The following is a 20,181-nucleotide window of genomic DNA, read 5'->3' on the forward strand; positions in this document are numbered from 1 at the left end:
GAATAATTCATGAAATAAATGTGGAATTATTGAGGAATACAGTTGAATGTTAATTCATGTCATACTAAAATTATGTAAATGAAGTAGGCTGTCTTAAATTAAAAGTCATCAACACAAGTCTTTAATTTCTAGAACAGGAGTGTCAGGTGAAGAGTCATGCAGAATGAATGACAACTAATTAGAGTGCCTTCATTGTCATCATCACAAAGGAACTCGTACGGAAGAAAGCATCTGAATTATTTGTCCGCTTTTCTTCCAACTACTATGCTGAGCTTTCCTTTTGTCTGACTGACAAGACCATGAAGTGGGTCAACAGGCACCTATCAGAGACCCATGGGCATTTCTGTCCTCTGACTGGAATCGGGAAATTCCAATGAGACTCGGGAAGTGACACATTGAAAGCGAAAGAAGGAAAAAAAATCCGTGCACAATTCTAGAAATAAAATCTGCAGTAATTAACTCAGGTTACAAGGTAGCTTCTATAACAATACAAACACTACCAGTAAAAAAAAATAATTAACTCCCTTCTAAGGACCTGTTAGACGTCATAACATTGTGATAAAGTCATCAGCTGCTCTGCTACTGTGGGAACAAATTTTCAGCTATGAAAAAAGGACTACTATGCTTTGGAATATTTTTACAGAATTGGGGTCTTTTCAAAACCAAAATTTCCAAGCATAAAAATTGGCTTAGGGGCTAAGGATCAAAATGAATAAAAAAAACATATTTATTTACTGCACCAAGTAAGTTTCATGGAAAGTACAAACGATACAACTTCCTCAGTGCCTGTTTGCTTCCTCTTGAACGTGATCCAACTTACTCAGAATGATGCAAAAACTTAAGTCCATCGGAAACATTCTCGAGGCTGTGTCACCTCACCAAAACATTGTCCTTATGCATTGTCCTGAGATCTTTGTCATAAATTTGTCAACAGGAGGTCAATGGAAATGTCAAAATGGAAAACACTATTGGGAAGTGGACTAACGTCAGCGTACATCTGTAGGGAGGAGACACCATCAATGCTGACTGAGCATTTCCCGCAGAGGTCAACCAAATAGAAGCTAGGTAGAACATCTAACATGACTTTATTATTGGAATGTTCTGTATCTCATTATGAACATGCTAGCCCTCATGATGTAACCGGCTAATAATGATCATTTTAAGCTATTATGTCATTGTACATTTTGAACCATGCTTGGAGTACAGTCAGATGGCATTGCATCCAGTCCATTCTGGAAAAAACATCTGAAAATAGTCAAATAATTACTGTGTATTTGTACCATTGCTAAATTTAATACAGTGAGACAAATAGAAAAAAAACAATGACATTCCCATGACAACATTTCTATTGGTTGAAACTTTATTCCCAATTTAGGAAAGAAAACCGCATATTTAAAAATATCCCTTGTGAAGAAAAACCACAGATGTGTGAAAGTTCCATTTTCGACCATAAGAAAGTTCAACAATCTAATCGACCTCACTGGACAAATATGTTTGAACTTTTTCATTTCAGCTCAAATGGGTGCAAGAGACTGAATAGCAGCAACCGAAAATAGACGCGCTGTTATTTCGTGCCGATTCATCAACAGCTGACAGCATGTGGAACCCGCAGTCTATAGTCTGGGCCACAGTGTTGGTCATCAAGTCGGGGGGGGAGGCAGAGAGGTTCAGTGTTGCAGCACCGCGCAAACCCATAATGACAGTCTTAACATTGCAGAACACAATTCAGCTCTCAACCTTTCACTTTGCAAAGAGGAATGTGCATCATATTTAAAAAACATTGGATGGATGGATGGATGGATGGATGGATGGAAGGAAGGAAGGAAGGAAGGAAGGAAGGAAGGAAGGAAGGAAGGGAGGGAGGGAGGGAGGGAGGGAGGGAGGGAGGGAGGAAGGGAGGAAGGGAGGAAGGAAGGAAGGAAGGAAGGAAGGAAGGAAGGAAGGAAGGAAGGAAGGAAGGAAGGAAGGAAGGAAGGAAGGAAGGAAGGAAGGAAGGAAGGAAGGAAGGAAGGAAGGAAGGAAGGAAGGAAGGAAAACCAATCAATTAGTCGCTGCGCAGACGAAGAAAGAAACGACCGGTGTGTGTGATAAGTTCTAGACGTCAAACAAGTTGACCAAGAAAAACAGCCATGTGACAACGAAATATTCTTAAGAGCTGTAAAGTAACAACGGATAGTCATGCCAGTAACAAGCTCCAGGAACAGGAATGAATTTGGTGAGAATGAATCAAAGTCGAGCTGTTATACCGCAAGAAAAGATTTGATATTTGTAGAAAACAAAATGGCAGATTCATATTTTGAGCTCATTTCTAGCGCTTAAGGCAATGAGGAGATGCGAGTGATGATCCTTGCTCCTGTAGCAGCTTCTCTTCGGCTTACTGGCAGACAAAGCAGATCCTCCTTCTCCTGCCCTACTTCCAATAGACTACACAAGGTACGCAAACCAGACCGACCAAATTCAAATCATCCAACGTGCAATCTAGCTCCAGGGCATTTTCCTCCCGGTCCTCATCGACAGTTAAAACTTGTCTTTCAGACATGCAGTAACACATGACACACGAGATAGTCATCCTGAGATCATCAAGTCACCTGATCTCGACAAAGTAGTTGCACTAAGGTGTGGCAAAAAAAAAAAGAAGGCACAACTGAAGCAGACCTGTGTCGGGTTCCTCCCGTCTCCCCGCTTGGTTCCCCATCTTAGTCCGATGATGCACGACTCCCACACTCCACGCAGCGAAGACGAATCCAACAATTTGCGGCTGCGGGGGAGTGATGCGCGAGCGTGGGGGGGGTCAGCGTGCTCGCATTTGTTCAGCATCCACAATCCGCTCCGAGTAAAGCATCAAATTCTTCTTTCCTACTACCGATCTTTTTTTTTTCTTTTTTCTAACGCTGATCCTTCCCAGGATCGTATTTGTGTGAATGCGCATGTGTTGCCGAGGCAGACTACGTGTCCTGACAGCGAGTGGCTGCCAGTGTGTGTCAAAGCACAAGAGTGTGTGCGTAGCCTCCACAAGGGTGGCTGACAAATATGCAGCCGGCATCATATGCACATCATTACCGCTGAGATAAGTAGATCAGGAGGTGTGGCTTCTCAAACACGCACAAGAACACACATGTGGAATCACACACCACCTTTAAAATAACAATTGTAACCCTTCCTTGCTCAAATAATAATCATGAACTCTCACAATAATACAGCAATGGACGGTTTTCTTTCGGGTTCATGCGGATTTGACTTCTAAAACACTGTGGTCTTCTCCTGCCCACATCCACTTGGACAGTCAACCTCACTGTTGCTTCCAAGCCTATTCATAAGTCTCTTCTGAATGGTCCATAAAATCTGATTTACATCCGCCTCTTTTAATATGCTCCTTTGGCCTCCAGTTAAATCAACACAATCCACCTTGGTAAACAAATATATCTGTAATCCTACTTAAAACATTCTCCTCCCTGCAGGATTTCCATTTCTACAGGACCCGATGCTCGATGGACTTGCGAGAAAGAAGAATTTCAAGACAAGGTACAAGATTCTAGCTGTGATATGACAACCCAAAAAATCTACATATGTGTAAAGCAGCATTGGGGAAATTCCAATCCATTTTCTGATTGTGCAAGTTCAATATAACAAAGACAACCAGCCTCTTTTTCCTATCTTTAATTAATTTCCTTTTAGTGCTTGTGTCAGTGTGTGTCGCTCATGCATGAGTGCGCACCCCCCCCACTCCTCGAGTCATCCCAGTGGACTGAGGCGTATGTGATTAATTCATCCAGCAGATATGAGGGCCTCAAGAACTATAAATCACCCGCTGACAGGGTCCATGTCTGGTAGCTCAGATTTAGTTAGTTAAACCCAAACACACTCCGGGTCAGTAATAATCCTGAACCACATCAATCAAATCAGTGTTGTCTAACTTAAGTTTATGAGTGTTTATGAGTGACTCACAATTTTTTCTGCAAAATTTAAGCTTGACTCAAAAAAAAGGAAACTGTATCTTGTTGTTTTTCACTGTACTGGATATTTGTAGCCTCACCAAACTTGTTATTTATAGAGCGGGACAGTTTGTGTCCTTGTGTCGCTTCCCTTTCCTTGCACACTCCGCAAGGACTCCGCCTCCAATGAAAGCTTGACTGAATTATTGAGGAGGCCTTTTAAATAAGTTATCTGAAAAACTATTGACCATGGTAGAATTGGTCAAATCTCAACATCTTAGTCTATTAATAAAAATAACAGATAGCAAATCTTGCTAGCTAACCTCTAACCTCTTCGCTAAAGCAGAATTGCTCTGCCCGATTGTATAAAAAAAAAAAAAAAAAAAATTGTACATTTCCAAAATGAATGTCGCATAGCTATAGAATTGAAGGGAAAATACAAATACAGAGAAAATAAAACAGCACGTTTATTCCCCTCAAGCAACAACAATATTCCTTTGCATAGGATTTTCTTTATGACAAAGAATTATTTAGTGATGTTGACTGCTTAGCAGAAACTGGTTCACTAAACTAGACCAATGAGGGGTTATGAATTTATCATGCACACTTTTTCTCACGAGTACAAAAACACCAACGTGAAATCATCTTTTCATAATTAGCGCTAAATCAGTTTCTTCTTTTTCTTAATCAGAAGTTCAAGCGTTTACTTGACCGTGCTTTTTCATCTCGTTTGAAGTCCCAACTCAATTATAGTCACTTCAGCAAAAACAGCCCCAAGAGGAAGAACTGCGTTGGAGCTTAGAATCCATTTTGTGGATGGACCACCAAAGGCATAGTCAGAAATGTGTTCCAAAGTCATGCTGTGAAGAATTATAGTTTGCATATTCATTTGCATATTCATAAGAAAAGTAGGTCAATTGTGAGTAACTCTCATCTTCCAACATATGTAAAAAAAAATAGATTCGACCAGAACATCCAAATGTCCTGACATCTTTTGTTAGCGGCAAGCTCACCTGGGAATGGCTCAAGGACACAAAAATGAAGGTTTTGGATTAGCTCGCCTACGTCTGGACTTAAATCCAATTGGGCTCAAAAAGCATTGAAATAATTCCGACATGAGACTGGGCTGTTATTCCTCCATCATATCATCACTTCTCACAAAATGCAACAAAAAAAAACTTCCCTTAAAAAAACAACTATATTTTAATTTTGACAGTTTCTCTCTTTTGAAATCCATAAATCTTTTAAGAACCAAAACCACACTGCAGCCAATGGTTGGTTGAAAATGATCAAAATGAATAGACTTTTCCCTGAATACTTGGTGTATGTCGCCCTCTAGTGGCTTAAGTGGGAAATTGTCCCATACGCACCATTAAGTACAATATTAAACAAACGTGAGTCTTCAAGCATTTTGTAAATGTCTCACATCTTGTCATGGGACAAGAATGACGACATGACACTTCTCAAATTAATCAATTAAAAGTATAAAACTGTATTATGCTGGGGATGTTTATAATTAGTTAATTCTATGACATTATGTGGCTTACCGGCTAGACTACGGGGGCGGGCCTCAGCTAGATCCGAGATGGCTCCAGTGGTGACCGTCTTCTTCATGCGCAAGCCAGTGGCAGCAACTCCCAGCGCGGGCTTTGTCAAAGCGTCATCACTATTGGCTCGTTTAAGCTGAAAACAAAAAAAAATGTCTTCAGTCATCTGTGGGCGTTTGAGAAAGAGAGGTTTGAGTTATTAACTATATTACCAAGTGGGGACTGGGCCTCACCCTGCTCAGGCGCAGGTCTGAGGCCAGCGTGTTAGATGATCTGGAAGTCTTCATTGCTGTAGAGGTGGTGGTGGAGGATGACGAAGAAGGAGCTAAAGTCTGCTTAGCTCGCTCGGACAGTCCCGCTTTGGGTAGCCCCAACTTGGTGGCACCCGTTTTCATCATGACTGTGTGATAGTTGACCACACCTGCGAAAAAAAATAATCTATCAGGGTCAAATAATTGTGTTACTTTAAATACGGGAAAGAAAAAAAGATTCTTGACTCGAATGGTTTTCACACAGGATCCTCGAGCCTTAAATTAGGGGCCCGCATTCACTTTGTATAATTTGGAAAAAAAAGAAAGTGCATACATGTCAAATGCAACCAGCACAGCAATTAAACTACAATAAACGGAGTTAATTACAGTATAGACTAAACAAATAAAGTGAATGTGTGGGAAAAAAAGTGAATGTTTGAAGTCGCTAGTCTCTTTTTAGAAAAATAGTTCCGAGAGGGAATGGCAAACTAACTATGTTGGTAAACTAGCTCCTTTCTCTTGGCATCCACGTTAGCTACAATGAATAAATACTGAATTTAATTTAAAAAAAATTGGGTTAAGTCACAAAATGTTAGCCAATCGCCCAATCGTCTTTGGAAAAATCCCTTTTTAAATGGAAATTAAAGGTTTGTCCTTAGTGGGGCAGTATAGAGCTAAATTGACGCTGTATCAAAACACTGACACTGGGAACTATTTTAGGTACTATGAGGTTTTAGCAATCCATTAATACCACAGACAGATAAAATTGTAAAAACAGTACAGAAAAGCAGGTTTTTATTTCCTTTACAATGCATATGCTTCCTCTGGCAAAGGCAAAAAAAAACACTTACACCAAGAAAACAACTATGCAAGACTAGCCTGAGGGTAAAAACGTAAGTAAATAATTTTCCAGTTTGAAGTTCCTACGAAATTGTGCCGGTGCCAAAGAATAATAACCCTCACCTGTCAGGTATGCATGCAGCGAGCGACAAGTTACATAAGCATAGTTTTCGGGAAGTAAAGCGACTGGCCGATTTTCCTACTCCAACAGGATGTGGTCACAAACTGTGACAGAGAACTTGGCCTTCAATGGCGACAAAGGAACATAGTCAGCTGGGCAGAGTAGATGTGGGAAATGGAAGGAAGTGGGAGTGCACTTAACAAAGAATAAGCGTGGGTCATAGTTGTGTATATATATATCCCTGATGGGTCATTGATCCAGGCCTTTGACCTTTCCTCCCCGTACACAAAACCATCTGCCCTTTTCCAATATTACTTGTGATACTACTTTTAAACTGTAACCTTGTGAAATTCGACTCACATTATTACTTAACCCCTTTCATCCATACGTTAGTACGACACTAATCTTCAAGTCATCCTTCCACGGGACTTGAACCAAGTTCCTGTCGTCAGCTATTTTAGGCTACGTATGTAATTTTACTGAAAGGTTAAACACGGGAAAGAAAAGTCATCCCGAAATAATTTCCCTTTATAGTATATTTAGTACATTCTCAAATGAAATATACAAATAGCCTTGTATGCTAGTACTTTCTGTTCTGATTAAGTTTGTTGATACTGTTTACTGTCATGAGAACCGCATCAGATGACTCCAAGTCTGCAGGCAACATCCTGTGACTGCATGATCCAATTGTGGTTCAAACAGTTTAACCATTACGATGGCTGAAAATAAATAATACGCAGGATGTCGCGCTCGATACGATGCTGCTAAATAGCTTCTGCTCAACTGAACTGCTGACGTAAGATGACATTAGCGAGAGCAAGTGAGAGCGCTTATCTTTTTGGGTGTGGATGGAATAATCTTCTACGTCTGATCTGAGACGCGTGGATTGTTTGCAGAGAGAACAGGGCGGAGTATTATAATTACAGAAGCACGCTTAACGTTCATACACGTAGCCTGTCGCTCACGATAACAGATTCAATACGTGATAACAGGATGTCTCACCGGCTTCCGTTTGAAATAAATTGTCTTAAGCTTAAAAATATCAAAATAACAAAAGCGTTACGGAAGAACTATAAAGCCAGAATGTAAAGTTATAAAATACTGAATCATATTCAATTAATTGTAGGATAACAGCCACAAGACTGACATAACCAAACAAACATGGCTGACATAAGCTTTAACCGCTAATGTTTTCATAGCCACTGTTGAATAATGGAAAACCAAGACTATCCTGCTAAGTGACTCATCAGAGAACGTCGTTCTGCCTCGGAAATGTACGGCACACTCCCCCGCAGACAAACATGAGAAACTTGGCAGACATGTTTGCCATTTATGATGTAAAATGACGGGAATCCATTAGTCTTTTCCAATTTTCCTATTAGCACAATATGACGCTTGCCAATCACAACGACAAGATAGTAATGATGAAAACTTTAACCATCAGACTTTTAGGCCCTTCCGTTCTGGTGTAATTTAGATCCCACATTTTATGGCATGCCTCTGTAGCATGTGGGTCGAATGCAAAATGTGCTTTGGCGAGGAATGAAACGAGCCTTAGATTGTGGCGAGGAGCTAAATTTGCTTTGACCACACCCTTGTTCACAACAGAGCTATGCTAACATGTTACAGCTGAAAAGTAATTCAGTAAAGATGGACAGTACTACTACTAATAATCCTGAAAAAAAAAAAAGAACACTGGTATGGTACAGTATGCATTAGGTATGACTCGTGCCTGACCACATCAACATTTATAAAGGTAGCTAAATCTCAGGAGGTGGTCTCCTCAGAGTCATGAGCTCAGCTAAAAAGAAAGTAGAAGAATTTATTATTAGCCTCGTGCTGCGAGACCGTCTCAATTTGCCCTCTGTTCCTCTTTAGTCTGGGGAAATGTGAAACTGATGCGCAACTCTTTCCCCAAAATCACAATCGGGGAAGTCGAAGAATGCGTGGAAATTTGCGAGCGCGCCAATATTAACCTGCCAACATTCTTAGCGCAGCTACAATTGATTTGCATTGAGACTTGTTTGGTCTGGCCGGAGTCTACTGAAGCCTTTTCTGTGGAGTATTCATGCTCTTTCCCCCTTTTCATGTGGGTTTCTCCAGCTTCCTCCCACAGACCTACATAATTCAGATAGTTGTCCAGCTCTGCATGTGTGCCTGGTGACAATCCTTGGTTGCACCCTTCTTCTCATTCTCAACAGCCCATCTGCAGTATTGGTGGAATTAGTACTATATTAGTGCAGATAGAAATGAAAAATACAGTGATCCCTCGCTACATCGTGGATTTTATGTCCAAATTAAAAAAACAAAATAAAACTTCTAAATTGAGGAAACATGTGTCTAACCTTTAGGACAATGCAGTATTGCTCCAAATGTTCGTTTACATTCCTTTAGAAGTCCGTTTTCGCGTGTTAGCACGATCGTGAATTCGCATCTTTCCGCTAACTCGTTAGCCTGCCCAGTACTTCTTGTTGGTGACCGTACTTTGTGGATTTTACGGGTGGTTTTTGGAAGAAATTATCCGCGATGAACAAGGGATTACTGTATAATCGAAATTAACACCGACTGTTCGACAATGAGATTGCAAATGTATTGTGGTGTCTTGATATTGATAATCAGATATCACTTAAAAGCAGTGACATTTTTGTGCATTTACATAATGCAAGCTGCGTTCCCATGCATAGTTCATCAGCTCGAGGCTGTATTTCAAGTTTCTTCAAGCCAGGCTCCCTAGAGGGCTTAACTTCCTGCTCTGATGGTGTCAAACTTTGAGTCTGATAATCAGCCTAAACCACGTTGCATAAACTTCTGCTGCTTGCATGTAGAGTGAGTGGGCGGATTCCGTAGAAGCACTTGCGCAGCATCCGTGAGGATAAAGCTCAAAGACTTTCCACAATGGAGCATCATCATGCATGGGCCAGGTCAAGAAGAGCTCATTTATTGTCCTCCCATTTCCTTTCTGATCTTCATCACCCAAACAAATATTTCACATATTTCCCCGGCTCGTGCTCACATTACAAACTTGCTCGTCCGGTTTACCGAGAAGAGACATGCTAATGATATCCACGCATCTGTCATTCTCTATGTATTTAGACACAAACAAAACATATTAACGTCACGTTAAATGTGATTCTGGTGACCTATTATATTCCTTGGAAAATATTTGTCATAGATATTTTCTTTCCCCAGGTGATCAAAATCTTTGTTAATCCAAACATCTGGTAGATGGAAAATATTCAGATTACCGTAATTTTCGGACTATAAATCGCGTTTTTTTTCATAGTTTGGGTGGGGGGGGCGACTTATACTCGAGCGATTTATATACATATATATGTTTTCTTTTCACTTTTTTGGGCATTTTATGGCTGGTGCGACTTATACTCCGGTGCCATTTATAGTCCGAAAATTACGGTAACTATTAGTGAAGGGCATTTCAGTCCAGTTGCTTGCGGGCCAACGTGGCTTCCTGTCTACTGGCGATTCTCTAATCACACTTTGCCTAAAAGTGAGTCACAGTTGTCACTGACAAGAAATCTTTCCAATGAAACTATTCATGTTATATAACTTATGTACTGAATCAACATTGACAGCAGTGCTATTGTTAAAAAAAAAGGAACTACTGTCCATTTGTGTATTTGCTTTTGCTCAAGGGCAGGGCCTTCACAAGTCAGTTTATATGATTTATTACATCATCCTTCGACCACATTTCATAATAGCCAGCCTTCCACCACATCACAAGGTCACGTCATTGCTGCATATAGATGGGGGACGGACTCGAGCACGCCGGCTAGTTTTTTCTTTTTTTTTAACTCAGTCCCTTAGTTATTACTTTCACATTGGGGAATTGGAGACATTTACTGAGAAGAAAAAATGATCGTTCTTAATTCTTCCAGATCATCTTATGCCACCTACAAGTATGTACATGGGTCCTTTCCAGATAGCCCACATGCTAAAAATAGCAAACAAATGACAGGAACTGCCTGGGTAATGATTCAAACAGAGAAAAAAAAAAAGAATAGACGTTCAAGTCTCCGGTTTCCACTAGGCCTAGTACAATGTTGTTCAACACGGCAAAATTAAATATGGTAGAATTGTATGAGTAATTTGAAAATAATCACCGACAGAAGTATTTTTATGAAACCCCCAATAGCGTTTTAATTTCATATGTCAAAAGATATTCAAGTCTGCCCCCATCAAATTGAGATGGACTTCTTTTCAGACTTCCAACTATTTCCTTTACTGGTGTGGTTAACCATAAGGAGGAGAAGTGGCTTTATTTAGCTTCAAACAATATTTACATTGACCACACTGTAATACTTGGGGCATATATCTTTTTTTCCTCTCCTATGACATTTTCAAAAGTAGCAGGAGAAAATTGAAAGCTTTCATTTGTTGGGTTGCACAAAATATGCCTGCAAGAAGAAATTATCTACACTCTGCTATTTATGGAGACAAGGGCAATGTCATAAAAATTCACATTATCCATAACAACAAAAGCTGTTTAAGAACATTAAATTTTAAATTGCAGGAGACACAAGGTAATGATTACAAGAAATAAAGAGAGTAAACAAAGGAGTAACACCAAATGGGTTGCTGAGTGAATGAAAATGGGCCTTTAAAAATGTGAGCGTTCACTGACCAAGCATATTAAACACAACACCGCCTTATTTTGGAAGCCTCACTAATGAGGAACACACGGTTGGACGGCCATGTAAATATAAAGTAAGAACAGGCACTATTTAAAGTGTGAGAGGACTATAGTAGTAGTCCAGATTCTGAGAATGGCCACTTAATTAATGATTACATCATAATAATCATTGAAAATATATTATTTAATATATTGACAAAGAAAAAGAAATCCACTATAATGCAAATTTCCGGTTGCCGAACTGTGAATATGTAGCAACTGTAGTTTTAAGTAGTAATATCGCTATTCACCACTAGATGGCAGACAAAGCTTAATTGCACTTTCACCAGCTCTTATACTATAATATGAGTAGGCCTTCTAATGTTTTTGTGGATTTGGAATGATATGCAGGACAAACATAGTACCTCAATAATACTAAAATTCTGAGTGAGTTGATTTTTTTGTCAAAATGTGCACAAAATTAGTTCTTGCATATAATTAATGCTGGATCTCTGTTAAGCAGTTTTCTCCCATCCCCAACTGGCAATCTTTATGCATGAGAACCCTTTGCACCTATCTTGTCCATATTTAAATGGTGGCAGTCAAAACATTGAAACGCTCTTGAAGTTGATAGAACAGAAAGTACAACTTCTTGCTTTTTATGTAACAGAATAATAGCTTTCAATTAAAGGGCAGATTTTAATTTAATTCATGAGTAAACATTAAATCAGCATTATTTGAGTACTTTTATACTTTTTTTAAGGGAGGGGGGGTCATCAGATTCTTCTCATCTAAAATATGTGTCTTACCTCATTAAATGATGAGGGGAGTAAATTAGAGCAGTGACAATAAAGTCAGACGCGTCCCAAAACGACTATATAAAGATTCCGTTATATTCGGTTAGGCAGTGACACACATAGACATTTCCTCTGCGTCTTCTTATTCCATTGAAATATTATATTCCCATGAATCGAACATCGGCGTCTTCAGTTACGAACCATCTGTCCTCCGATTTTAAATTACCGTCGCAGGGCTTTACCGTTCTCAATTACCTCATAAAATGCAAAGTTAAGACACAAGAAATGCGATATGCACGAGCGCACTTCCAGGTCTGAGAGAGATAAGCGTGAATATGTTTTTGCGCTTCTCACCTGTTCGGTGGTGCTGCTGTTGTCAAGGCAGGATGCAGCCAGCCAGTACGACCGACTCGTCTCATCGGAGTCATAGCTGGCCGACGGATAGGTGGAGCGCTTGGCGCAGTACTCGAAGGGGCTCATGGGAAATGTAGTCTATCGTAGGTCGCCATTGCGCCATGCCCATCGTGGTTGGTTTAAAATGTCTATTAATTGATAAAACATACGAATCTTAATCACAAACCTGTTATGTAAAATATATAATATATATTTTAGATAAGATAAAATAACTAACTGAAAAAACTGCTGATATGAAACCCATTTACGGTACAAAGAATTACTCCAGTTTTGACGTGAACAAATATTCCATAAATTAATTGAATATTTAAAAGTACAGTGATGTGAACCACATTTACTAGTTTCTACATTTAAAAAAAAAAAGTCTATATTACCAATGAAACGAATCTGCCGCTGCTCCTCTAAGACAACATTTACCTAAACGGCTGTCATTGACAAACATGGCGGCCTCCACGAGTGCTGCAGAGCTTTTCGGCTCTGATTCTAAAAGTTCTCCTCCAGCTGATCCAAACATGGCAAACTCGCCGATTCAGTACAGTATGGTCCTGGATCATCTTATTGGAGACAAGAGGACCGTGAAGGACTTGCACCCTGGCGTTATGGGGGGACTGCCGGTGCCTCCAAAAAGCGTGGAGCAGAAGAGGATAGAGAGTGCAATGGAGAGTTGTGCTTTCAAGTCCATTTTGGCCTGCGTTGGAGGTAAATACAAATAATTAAATGTGATCAATGTTTGCATAATGCCTCAAATGAAGCATTTTTGGACACGTCACAAATATGTAGATTTCCAACGTCATCATTGTAAAGAACATCCATCCAGTCATTGTTGACATATTGTTTTTCTACACAGGGTTTGTCCTCGGGGGAGCGTTTGGTGTTTTCACTGCAGGTATAGACACCAATGCTGGTTTCGATCCCAAGGACCCACTGAGGACCCCAACAGCGCGAGAAGTCCTCAAAGACATGGGACAGAGGGGCATGTCCTACGCTAAGAACTTTGCCATTGTGGGAGCCATGTTCTCCTGCACAGAGTGCATAATAGAATCGGTATGGTAACACTGCGAGTCTACTACAAAGACGGCAAAACATGCAAGGAGTAAATAATTTGTGCTTTAAAATGTCAGTATACATTTTGTAAGGCATCAATGTTGATCCAACAGTCCCACCTAGTGGTCGCATATCAGTATGACATCCAATGTAGAGGTTGAAGTCTGGTTCCTCTAACATTCAGATACTATCAAATAATTGAAGAAATAAATCGTACATGCTTTTTCAAATTTCTTTTTTAACAGATTCATACACAATTTTTGTCTTTTCTTATTTACAGCACAGAGGTAAATCAGACTGGAAGAATGCAGTGTACAGTGGTTGCATTACTGGAGGAGCAATTGGCTTTCGTGGTATGTAAAGCTATATTTACGTAGATGTTTTTTTTTTCTTTTCTTATGTCTGTATTTTTCCCCTCCATGTTTTTAGCTGGTCTAAAAGCCGGAGTCCTAGGTTGTGGAGGCTTTGCCGCTTTTTCTGCAGCCATTGAGTATTATCTTCGGTGATCGTCAAGGACTAAAGTGACTCTGTGACCGAATTGTCCCTCAGGATGAGCCTGTGCAGACCTATTGATCTGCAAATGGAAGAGCGATGCAGAAGCCAACTAGAATTGTGATTAGTTGGATTTTTGTGGTTGTTCTAAGTGGACAGAAACAGTTTTTTTATTATTGTTGCCTTATCAGAATGTGTCATTTTCTGTCAGAATGTTAAAAATGATGAGTTTGGTTCTTTTCATTAAGTGATGTTTATAAGAGTATTTATTTGACAACTATTCTTGCTGATTTGATGCCCTTTTCACGTGTAGTTTTAACGTAGTTATCATAAACTATAAAAACTAAAAGATGGTCATTTACCACTAATCCACTTACTGTATTGTCATCCATTCCATTTGAAACTAATGTATATAATTAATTAAAGTTGCAAAAGGATGGTTATTCTACTGGAGGAAAATCCTTTGTCATAAAATCTAACAATATTATGCACAACAGTGTATTGACTTTATAGGATGGTTTAAAAAGAAAAAAAAAAAAAAAGGAATTGGGTAAGTACAAAGTACCAAATGAAATTTTAAACGAGTTTATTAATTCTGTGGAATATTCAAACAATACATGCAGTTATTTTATACAGTATATCACCACAATTACATTATATTGATTGGGTAGAGTTTCACAAAAATGACTGATAATTAAAACCAGTGCACCATGCAGTTCTTGTTTAATCTCTTCCAACTGCATGTGTTTCCTTGGGCCTGTCGATGCGGTAAATAAACTCAGCAGGCACAAAGTAACCCAAGTACTCCACGCTGTCGGGTGTGGTGTCTATATAGTAGTGGCCACCTTCTCCATGATGACTGAAGCAGTGGGTGTGCTCCACACGCAGGTCAAGTCCCTTGATACAAATAAATTTGCTCAAATGACCTTCAATGCTATTATTGATTACTTTTGCACAGTAGCACATGAGATATTTACTTACAGGATCTTTGGATACAAGCACTGACTGGCAGATGAGTGGGGCGTTCACTTCGAAGTGTTTGAGCCAGCTGTTGACATCCTCGTCGGTATTGAGTGGACACACTGAGTACTCTCTCGGCTGTGCATAAACGGTAAGCATCAGTCCTTTTTTTTTTTTTTTTTTTTTTTTTATAGACAAATCAAGGAATTGTTTACAGGAGACATACTGTATCAAAAAATAAATGGTTCCATAATATGTCCATTTTTACCATGATGTGAATTTTAGCTTTCCCCTTCTGGATGATGAAGGTGCCCCCCAAGGCCAGGACTTTATCAGGGTACTGAACCTCCAGAGTCTTTCTCAAGGCAGTCACAATACTGAGATCTCCCGTTCTCCTCTTGGCCCGCACCTCTAAGACCTGTGGAGAGGAGGAGACAACTGTGTTCCCCTATGCTGTCTTTGCATTGTGATGATTATAATCATGATCATCACCTTTCCCGGCTTCCCCTCACAAGCATAAAGATTCCCCAGCAGTCCAAAGTTGCAGTCTGAGAATTTGTCGCTGTATCTTTCTTGCAGACACTGGCCATCCACTGGATTGATGGAAGCGAAGTAGCTGCTGTTCACTGCGGGTCTTCCATCGGCTTCAGTCAGAACCAGTGGCATCAACTGGGATAGCACAATATACATCAAAGATCAGTCTTCTGTTTTTAAAAGGTAAAAAAAAAATAAAAAAATATTTACTTTTCTGTCAGTACAACCCGAATCATTACATGTTTTCCAGGGAATAGGACAACAGTAATTAGCTTCATCTCATTCTGGATTTCCAAAAGATCAGTCATGCTCACTATAATATTTATATTTTTTACTAGCCTGAGAAACCGTAATGATTAAGCCCTGTAAACTCTGCCTAGCAACCTTTAGGCTGTGCAATTCATTGATAGTTTTTTTTTTAATGCCACCCTGGCCACCATAGGGGGTGGCATCAATGATTAACTTTTTTTTTATGCTGTTAAAAAGTGATGATTACCTCTGCATTCATCCCCACAATTCTGGAAGGGGCGGCTCCTGCACCGAGAATGAACGCTCCTGGGAGCTCCACCTCCTTTGATATAGCATTCATGTCATACTCCTAATTAGAGAATATGACAGGATAATTGGACACACTAACAACAAACAGCCAGAGGTCTCTCTGGATGAATAGTAAACAGTACCTTGTGCTTTTGAACCAGAGGAACCAGGTAAGGAACTCCTCCCACATCTGTAACCCGAGGACTTCCACATAAACCTAAAAATGTACAAAAACCTCACACTGAATACAAAACTGGAGACATTTAAATCTGATGAGTAGTGTGTCGTTGTGCAAAAATAATCTTACCTTTAACAGGAAAGTTGAACGGCTCCTTACTGAGATCGGGACATTCCACAATACTCACCTTAACTTCTGCAAAGTTCTCTTCCAGACCCTTTTGTAATACTGCAAACGATAACGGTTTTTTAGATTCTCTCGTTTGACCACGTCTATTATGTGCAAATTCTTACCGGCACAAAGATCCTGTAGGTCTGGGACATGCAACTGAGCCTTCTCAGTTTTGCTCACATCTGCCATGACTATATTTATGTGCAAGTTATGTCACGAGAAGGGAAAAATGGAAGAGTTGTGTGAAAGCCTGCAGGGAGAGTGTCAAAAGTAAAGTCCAGTCAAAGAGTATATAAAGTAATGAGATATCCACTTGTTTTTTTTACGTGAGTAACCACCTGTAATGTAATGTCCGTATTTCGTCCATGGCTAGTATTGCTACCATCGTTTTATGCAATCCAAAATAACATATTTTTTTCCCGTATAAGCCGTATGAGACTTCAAGTCTGTTATGTGGCTTGCCTAGTTAAAAACCCACCTAACGTGAGCGCACGAGTGATTCATCTTGACTTGTTTAGTCTTTGATAACTATTGCGGAAACCACGTGATGATTCTCAAACAACTTCCGGGTTTATCCGGAAGCACACATGAAACTACGAAAAGTGTGCTTGTTGTTTACCGGTTGTCCGTCGTTTTATAAAATAAACAAGATGATATCTTTATATGAATGACCGCTTTTATGATCATCCTAGAGTTCGTGCTCATTGCTTGCTTAAATTAGTTTCAGGACAAAAGCCTAAAATGTCAGAAACATACAATAATCTTGCTTTGGCTCAGGCTGAGGATTTTGCTGAAGTGATTTCGGGGAGCCACATCGTCCTGGAAAGGTCCCCTCCGGATTATGTGAGGAAAATATCGCAGTACATCGAGTGCTCGGCGGGACCGAGTAACCAAAATCCAGAAGTCGAAAGGTATTGTGTTTATCAAGCTATACTGATTGCATTTACAATTTAAAATGACATGCAGTCAGAACAAAAAGTATTTACAGGAGTGAAGTACTTTTTGAAAACTATCATGCATCTCACTTCACTAAAGAACTCTGCATTGCATTTGTGACCCTGACCTCAACATGAATACACAACACTGGATATGTTAATATGTGATTGCTTCTTTGCAGTGATTCAGGAGACAGCCTATTTATTACACAGTTGCCTGCGCCTCAGCCTGTGAGAAAAGTCAGACGCCGGAAATCATCACGACACCCTTTCAAGGATAGTCGTGGGGACTCTTCTTCCACTCACAGTGACGATGATGACCGTGAGACGAGCAGAAAACCCCAAAAGAAAAGAAAGTTACATCTACCAAAATACAACTTCCCTTTTCTCACGGAAAGGAAATGGAAGCCCAGATGCACTCGTTTAACCACCAAACAGAATCACAAATTTCATGTAAGGCAACATTCAGGGTCTTGGTATGTTAATATTTTGCAACTTTTATGCTCATTTAATTCTTTGAAATTCTTATTTTTCAGAATTATGCGATGGGGGGCTTCTTTAAATGTGTCGAGTTGTGGCAAGGAGCAGAGGATTTGTATGAAGGTCTACCAACAGTCGACCAAGATAACGAGGACATATCACCACTGACAGAGTGAGTTTCTTAACATGATTTCATTTAGTCATCATTGAAGTTATTCATACATTTTTGTTAGGTATAATTCCCAAAATATATGTGCTCTTGCAGAGATGAAGACAAATCTAGTGACGAGGACCTCAAAGTGGTGGTAGGGAAACTGTCACTCACTATCATATTGATCAAATGAAATCTTCTTCTGAATCTAAATCGTGTTTAAATCATGATGAGGAGTTACAACAAAAAGACCTGAAATTTTATTTAATTTTTTTTTATGAATGTGTTTTATGTTACAGGCGAAAAATATTTTCCTGGCAAAATCCAAAGCAAAGAGGTGCCAACCCTGGTACACACCACCACAGGAGGAAGTTGTTGTTACTCACGAAAGGGAGAAAATAGATCAAATATCAAATAAGGTCCCTACGTCAAGTATGCTTTCGGCGAAAGACAAAACTGATGAAACACATTCCGCTTCAACTTGTAATGATCCTGCTGTGCCGGGAAATTACAAAGCGCTAAAAAAAATACCAAGAAACGGGAGGACTCGTTTCCAAGAACTTGTTGATGTGGAAACGAGAAGCAACTGTGTTTTATTCAAAGAGCACATAGCATCTGAAGAAGAAAGTGACTGGCAGTCCAGAGAGGGTGAGGATGCTGAGATAACCGTAACCATGGAAACCACAGTCATCAATGCACAGGAACCGCTTGATCTTCACGAAAACAGAATGGACAACTTTTCATATGTTACGAGCACTCCGAGAAAAAAAGATAAAAGATCAAAAGGGCACGGCGTCGCCTCAGGACAAAGGGAAAACAATACCAGACAGGAAATTGAACTGGAGCGTGACCTCGGCGTAAAAGACAACGCCGTGTGTTCCCTCAGCCGAGATGAACCTGAGGTTGAAGAGTTCTCCGACGTAGTCAGCGAACCTTTAAGAAATGAGAGGCGGAGGAAAAAGAAGAAGAAAAAGAGATCACATCAGGAACCGGAAAGTTTAGGCATGAATGAGAAATCATCCAATCGTACTGCACCTTTAAACGGAAGTACAGAAAAGAATGTTGCTGACACAACTGAAGACAAAGATGTGCAACTGGTTAGTAAAAAAAAGAAGAAGAAGAAGAGAAAATTAAGCACAACATTCCCAGAAGTCAATGAGTCTATGTCTGAAGTGGAGAATCAAAACAATAGGACCTCTTCCTTCCTTCTTGCTGATGTGGAGGAAAGCAGTGCGTTTGAAGCAAAATTGCACAAAAAGCACAAGAAAAAGAAGCGCATCGGCCACAAGGGGGCGGAAGACACGTCAGGCGATTCATCCCATTATAATTTGCCTGTAAAGGTTAAGGTGGTCCCGAAAGGTCAAAAGAGACAACATGACGGTCAAGTGGCGACCAATGAGGACAGCCCGGAAAGGGCAGTTGATTCTGCGTTTTTGGAACCTCATGAGGCCAAGGTGAAAAAAAAGAAGAAGAAAAAGAAGCATCATGATCATTGGGAGACAGAGGAGACTCCACCTTTTGAGAATGAAGAATCCCGGGATCTCAATTCATCGCTTCATCAATCTCACTATGCGGAAAGTTCTACGGAAAAGTCTTCTTTAGACACTGTCAAGAAAAAGAAACACAAAAAACATACCCTCGCACACCAGATGTATAACTAATAAGAGGTTTATCTATTTATTTATTTTCAATGTTGGTTTTGACAGGCATACATTTTATGCCGTTTAACAATAAGCTGGTCTTATCGGAACCGTCATGGTGAACAAATTCCGTGGTGAATATATACTACACACTATCACAAATTTGTAGATGTGCCTAGGTGTGTGTGTTTGTCTCTTATCACATTGGACGTATTTTAAATTATTTATTTTGGTCACATTTTTTACATCCCCAAAACCTATCAGGGGTGTGTAGACTTTTTCTATCCACAGTTGGCCACACCACAGGGGAAAACAAGGCTTTTTTTTTATGTGCACAATTCTTAATAGTCCAAACTATTGCCTTATATTGATTTTTGAATAATGTATTCTATTAAATGAATAAATTATATTCACAAATCATTCTCCTTTATGTAATGTATTTTTGTCATCGTAAAGTCAAAAAACTTTAGTTTGAAATTCATCACAGGAAGTAGCATTCTATCGTTAACTTTGGGCTTTACAAAGACTTT

At 39.7% G+C, this 20,181-nt stretch overlaps 4 protein-coding genes across 13 annotated transcripts in view; 2 read left to right on the forward strand and 2 right to left on the reverse strand.

Annotated features, from left to right (window-relative positions):
- The window catches only part of specc1 (sperm antigen with calponin homology and coiled-coil domains 1), a 29,444-nt gene extending 16,858 nt beyond the window's left edge, over window positions 1-12,586 (reverse strand). For 2 of the 6 annotated variants that reach the window (XM_061298625.1, XM_061298621.1), the window contains exons 1-3: window positions 12,470-12,586; window positions 5,713-5,900; window positions 5,480-5,645 (exon numbers count right to left, since the gene is read on the reverse strand). In XM_061298625.1, the coding sequence (XP_061154609.1) occupies window positions 5,480-5,645; window positions 5,713-5,877 (331 nt within the window). In that variant the 5' untranslated portion in view covers window positions 5,878-5,900; window positions 12,470-12,586. Of the gene's footprint in view, window positions 1-2,655; window positions 3,034-5,479; window positions 5,646-5,691; window positions 5,901-6,693; window positions 6,826-12,127; window positions 12,257-12,469 lie in introns of those variants that run through there. The other 4 variants (XM_061298624.1, XM_061298623.1, XM_061298622.1 and 1 more) reach the window with 4 other exon arrangements.
- On the forward strand, window positions 933-14,513 carry timm22 (translocase of inner mitochondrial membrane 22 homolog (yeast)). 5 transcript variants are annotated; one of them, XM_061298717.1, is made up of 7 exons: window positions 933-1,065; window positions 2,313-2,433; window positions 3,459-3,522; window positions 13,031-13,228; window positions 13,377-13,573; window positions 13,854-13,926; window positions 14,003-14,513. In XM_061298717.1, the coding sequence occupies exons 2-7, from the start codon at window positions 2,332-2,334 to the stop codon at window positions 14,077-14,079; spliced, it is 711 nt and encodes a 236-aa protein (XP_061154701.1). In that variant the 5' UTR covers window positions 933-1,065; window positions 2,313-2,331; the 3' UTR covers window positions 14,080-14,513. The 5 variants fall into 5 exon arrangements, with proteins under 5 accessions (XP_061154701.1, XP_061154705.1, XP_061154703.1 ...); XM_061298719.1 differs by lacking the exon at window positions 933-1,065 and adding an exon at window positions 1,953-2,215; XM_061298716.1 differs by lacking the exon at window positions 933-1,065 and adding an exon at window positions 2,022-2,215 and having other exon boundaries at window positions 2,360-2,433.
- Window positions 14,514-14,634: 121 nt separating this feature from the next.
- On the reverse strand, window positions 14,635-16,729 carry lg15h11orf54 (linkage group 15 C11orf54 homolog). Its single transcript, XM_061298711.1, has 8 exons — window positions 16,568-16,729; window positions 16,404-16,502; window positions 16,240-16,313; window positions 16,056-16,157; window positions 15,518-15,694; window positions 15,294-15,443; window positions 15,047-15,163; window positions 14,635-14,962 (listed from the first exon to the last, which is right to left on the reverse strand). The coding sequence occupies exons 1-8, from the start codon at window positions 16,632-16,634 to the stop codon at window positions 14,789-14,791; spliced, it is 960 nt and encodes a 319-aa protein (XP_061154695.1). The 5' UTR covers window positions 16,635-16,729; the 3' UTR covers window positions 14,635-14,788.
- On the forward strand, window positions 16,707-20,071 carry LOC133167739 (ribosomal RNA processing protein 1 homolog B-like). Its single transcript, XM_061298648.1, has 5 exons — window positions 16,707-17,356; window positions 17,563-17,833; window positions 17,917-18,032; window positions 18,126-18,165; window positions 18,311-20,071. Exons 1-5 carry the CDS (start codon window positions 17,109-17,111, stop codon window positions 19,670-19,672), a joined length of 2,037 nt encoding a protein of 678 aa, XP_061154632.1. The 5' UTR covers window positions 16,707-17,108; the 3' UTR covers window positions 19,673-20,071.
- Window positions 20,072-20,181: the final 110 nt, after the last annotated feature.

Source organism: Syngnathus typhle, linkage group LG15 (genome assembly GCF_033458585.1).
Source record: "Syngnathus typhle isolate RoL2023-S1 ecotype Sweden linkage group LG15, RoL_Styp_1.0, whole genome shotgun sequence".
NCBI classification, from domain to species: Eukaryota; Metazoa; Chordata; class Actinopteri; order Syngnathiformes; family Syngnathidae; genus Syngnathus; species Syngnathus typhle.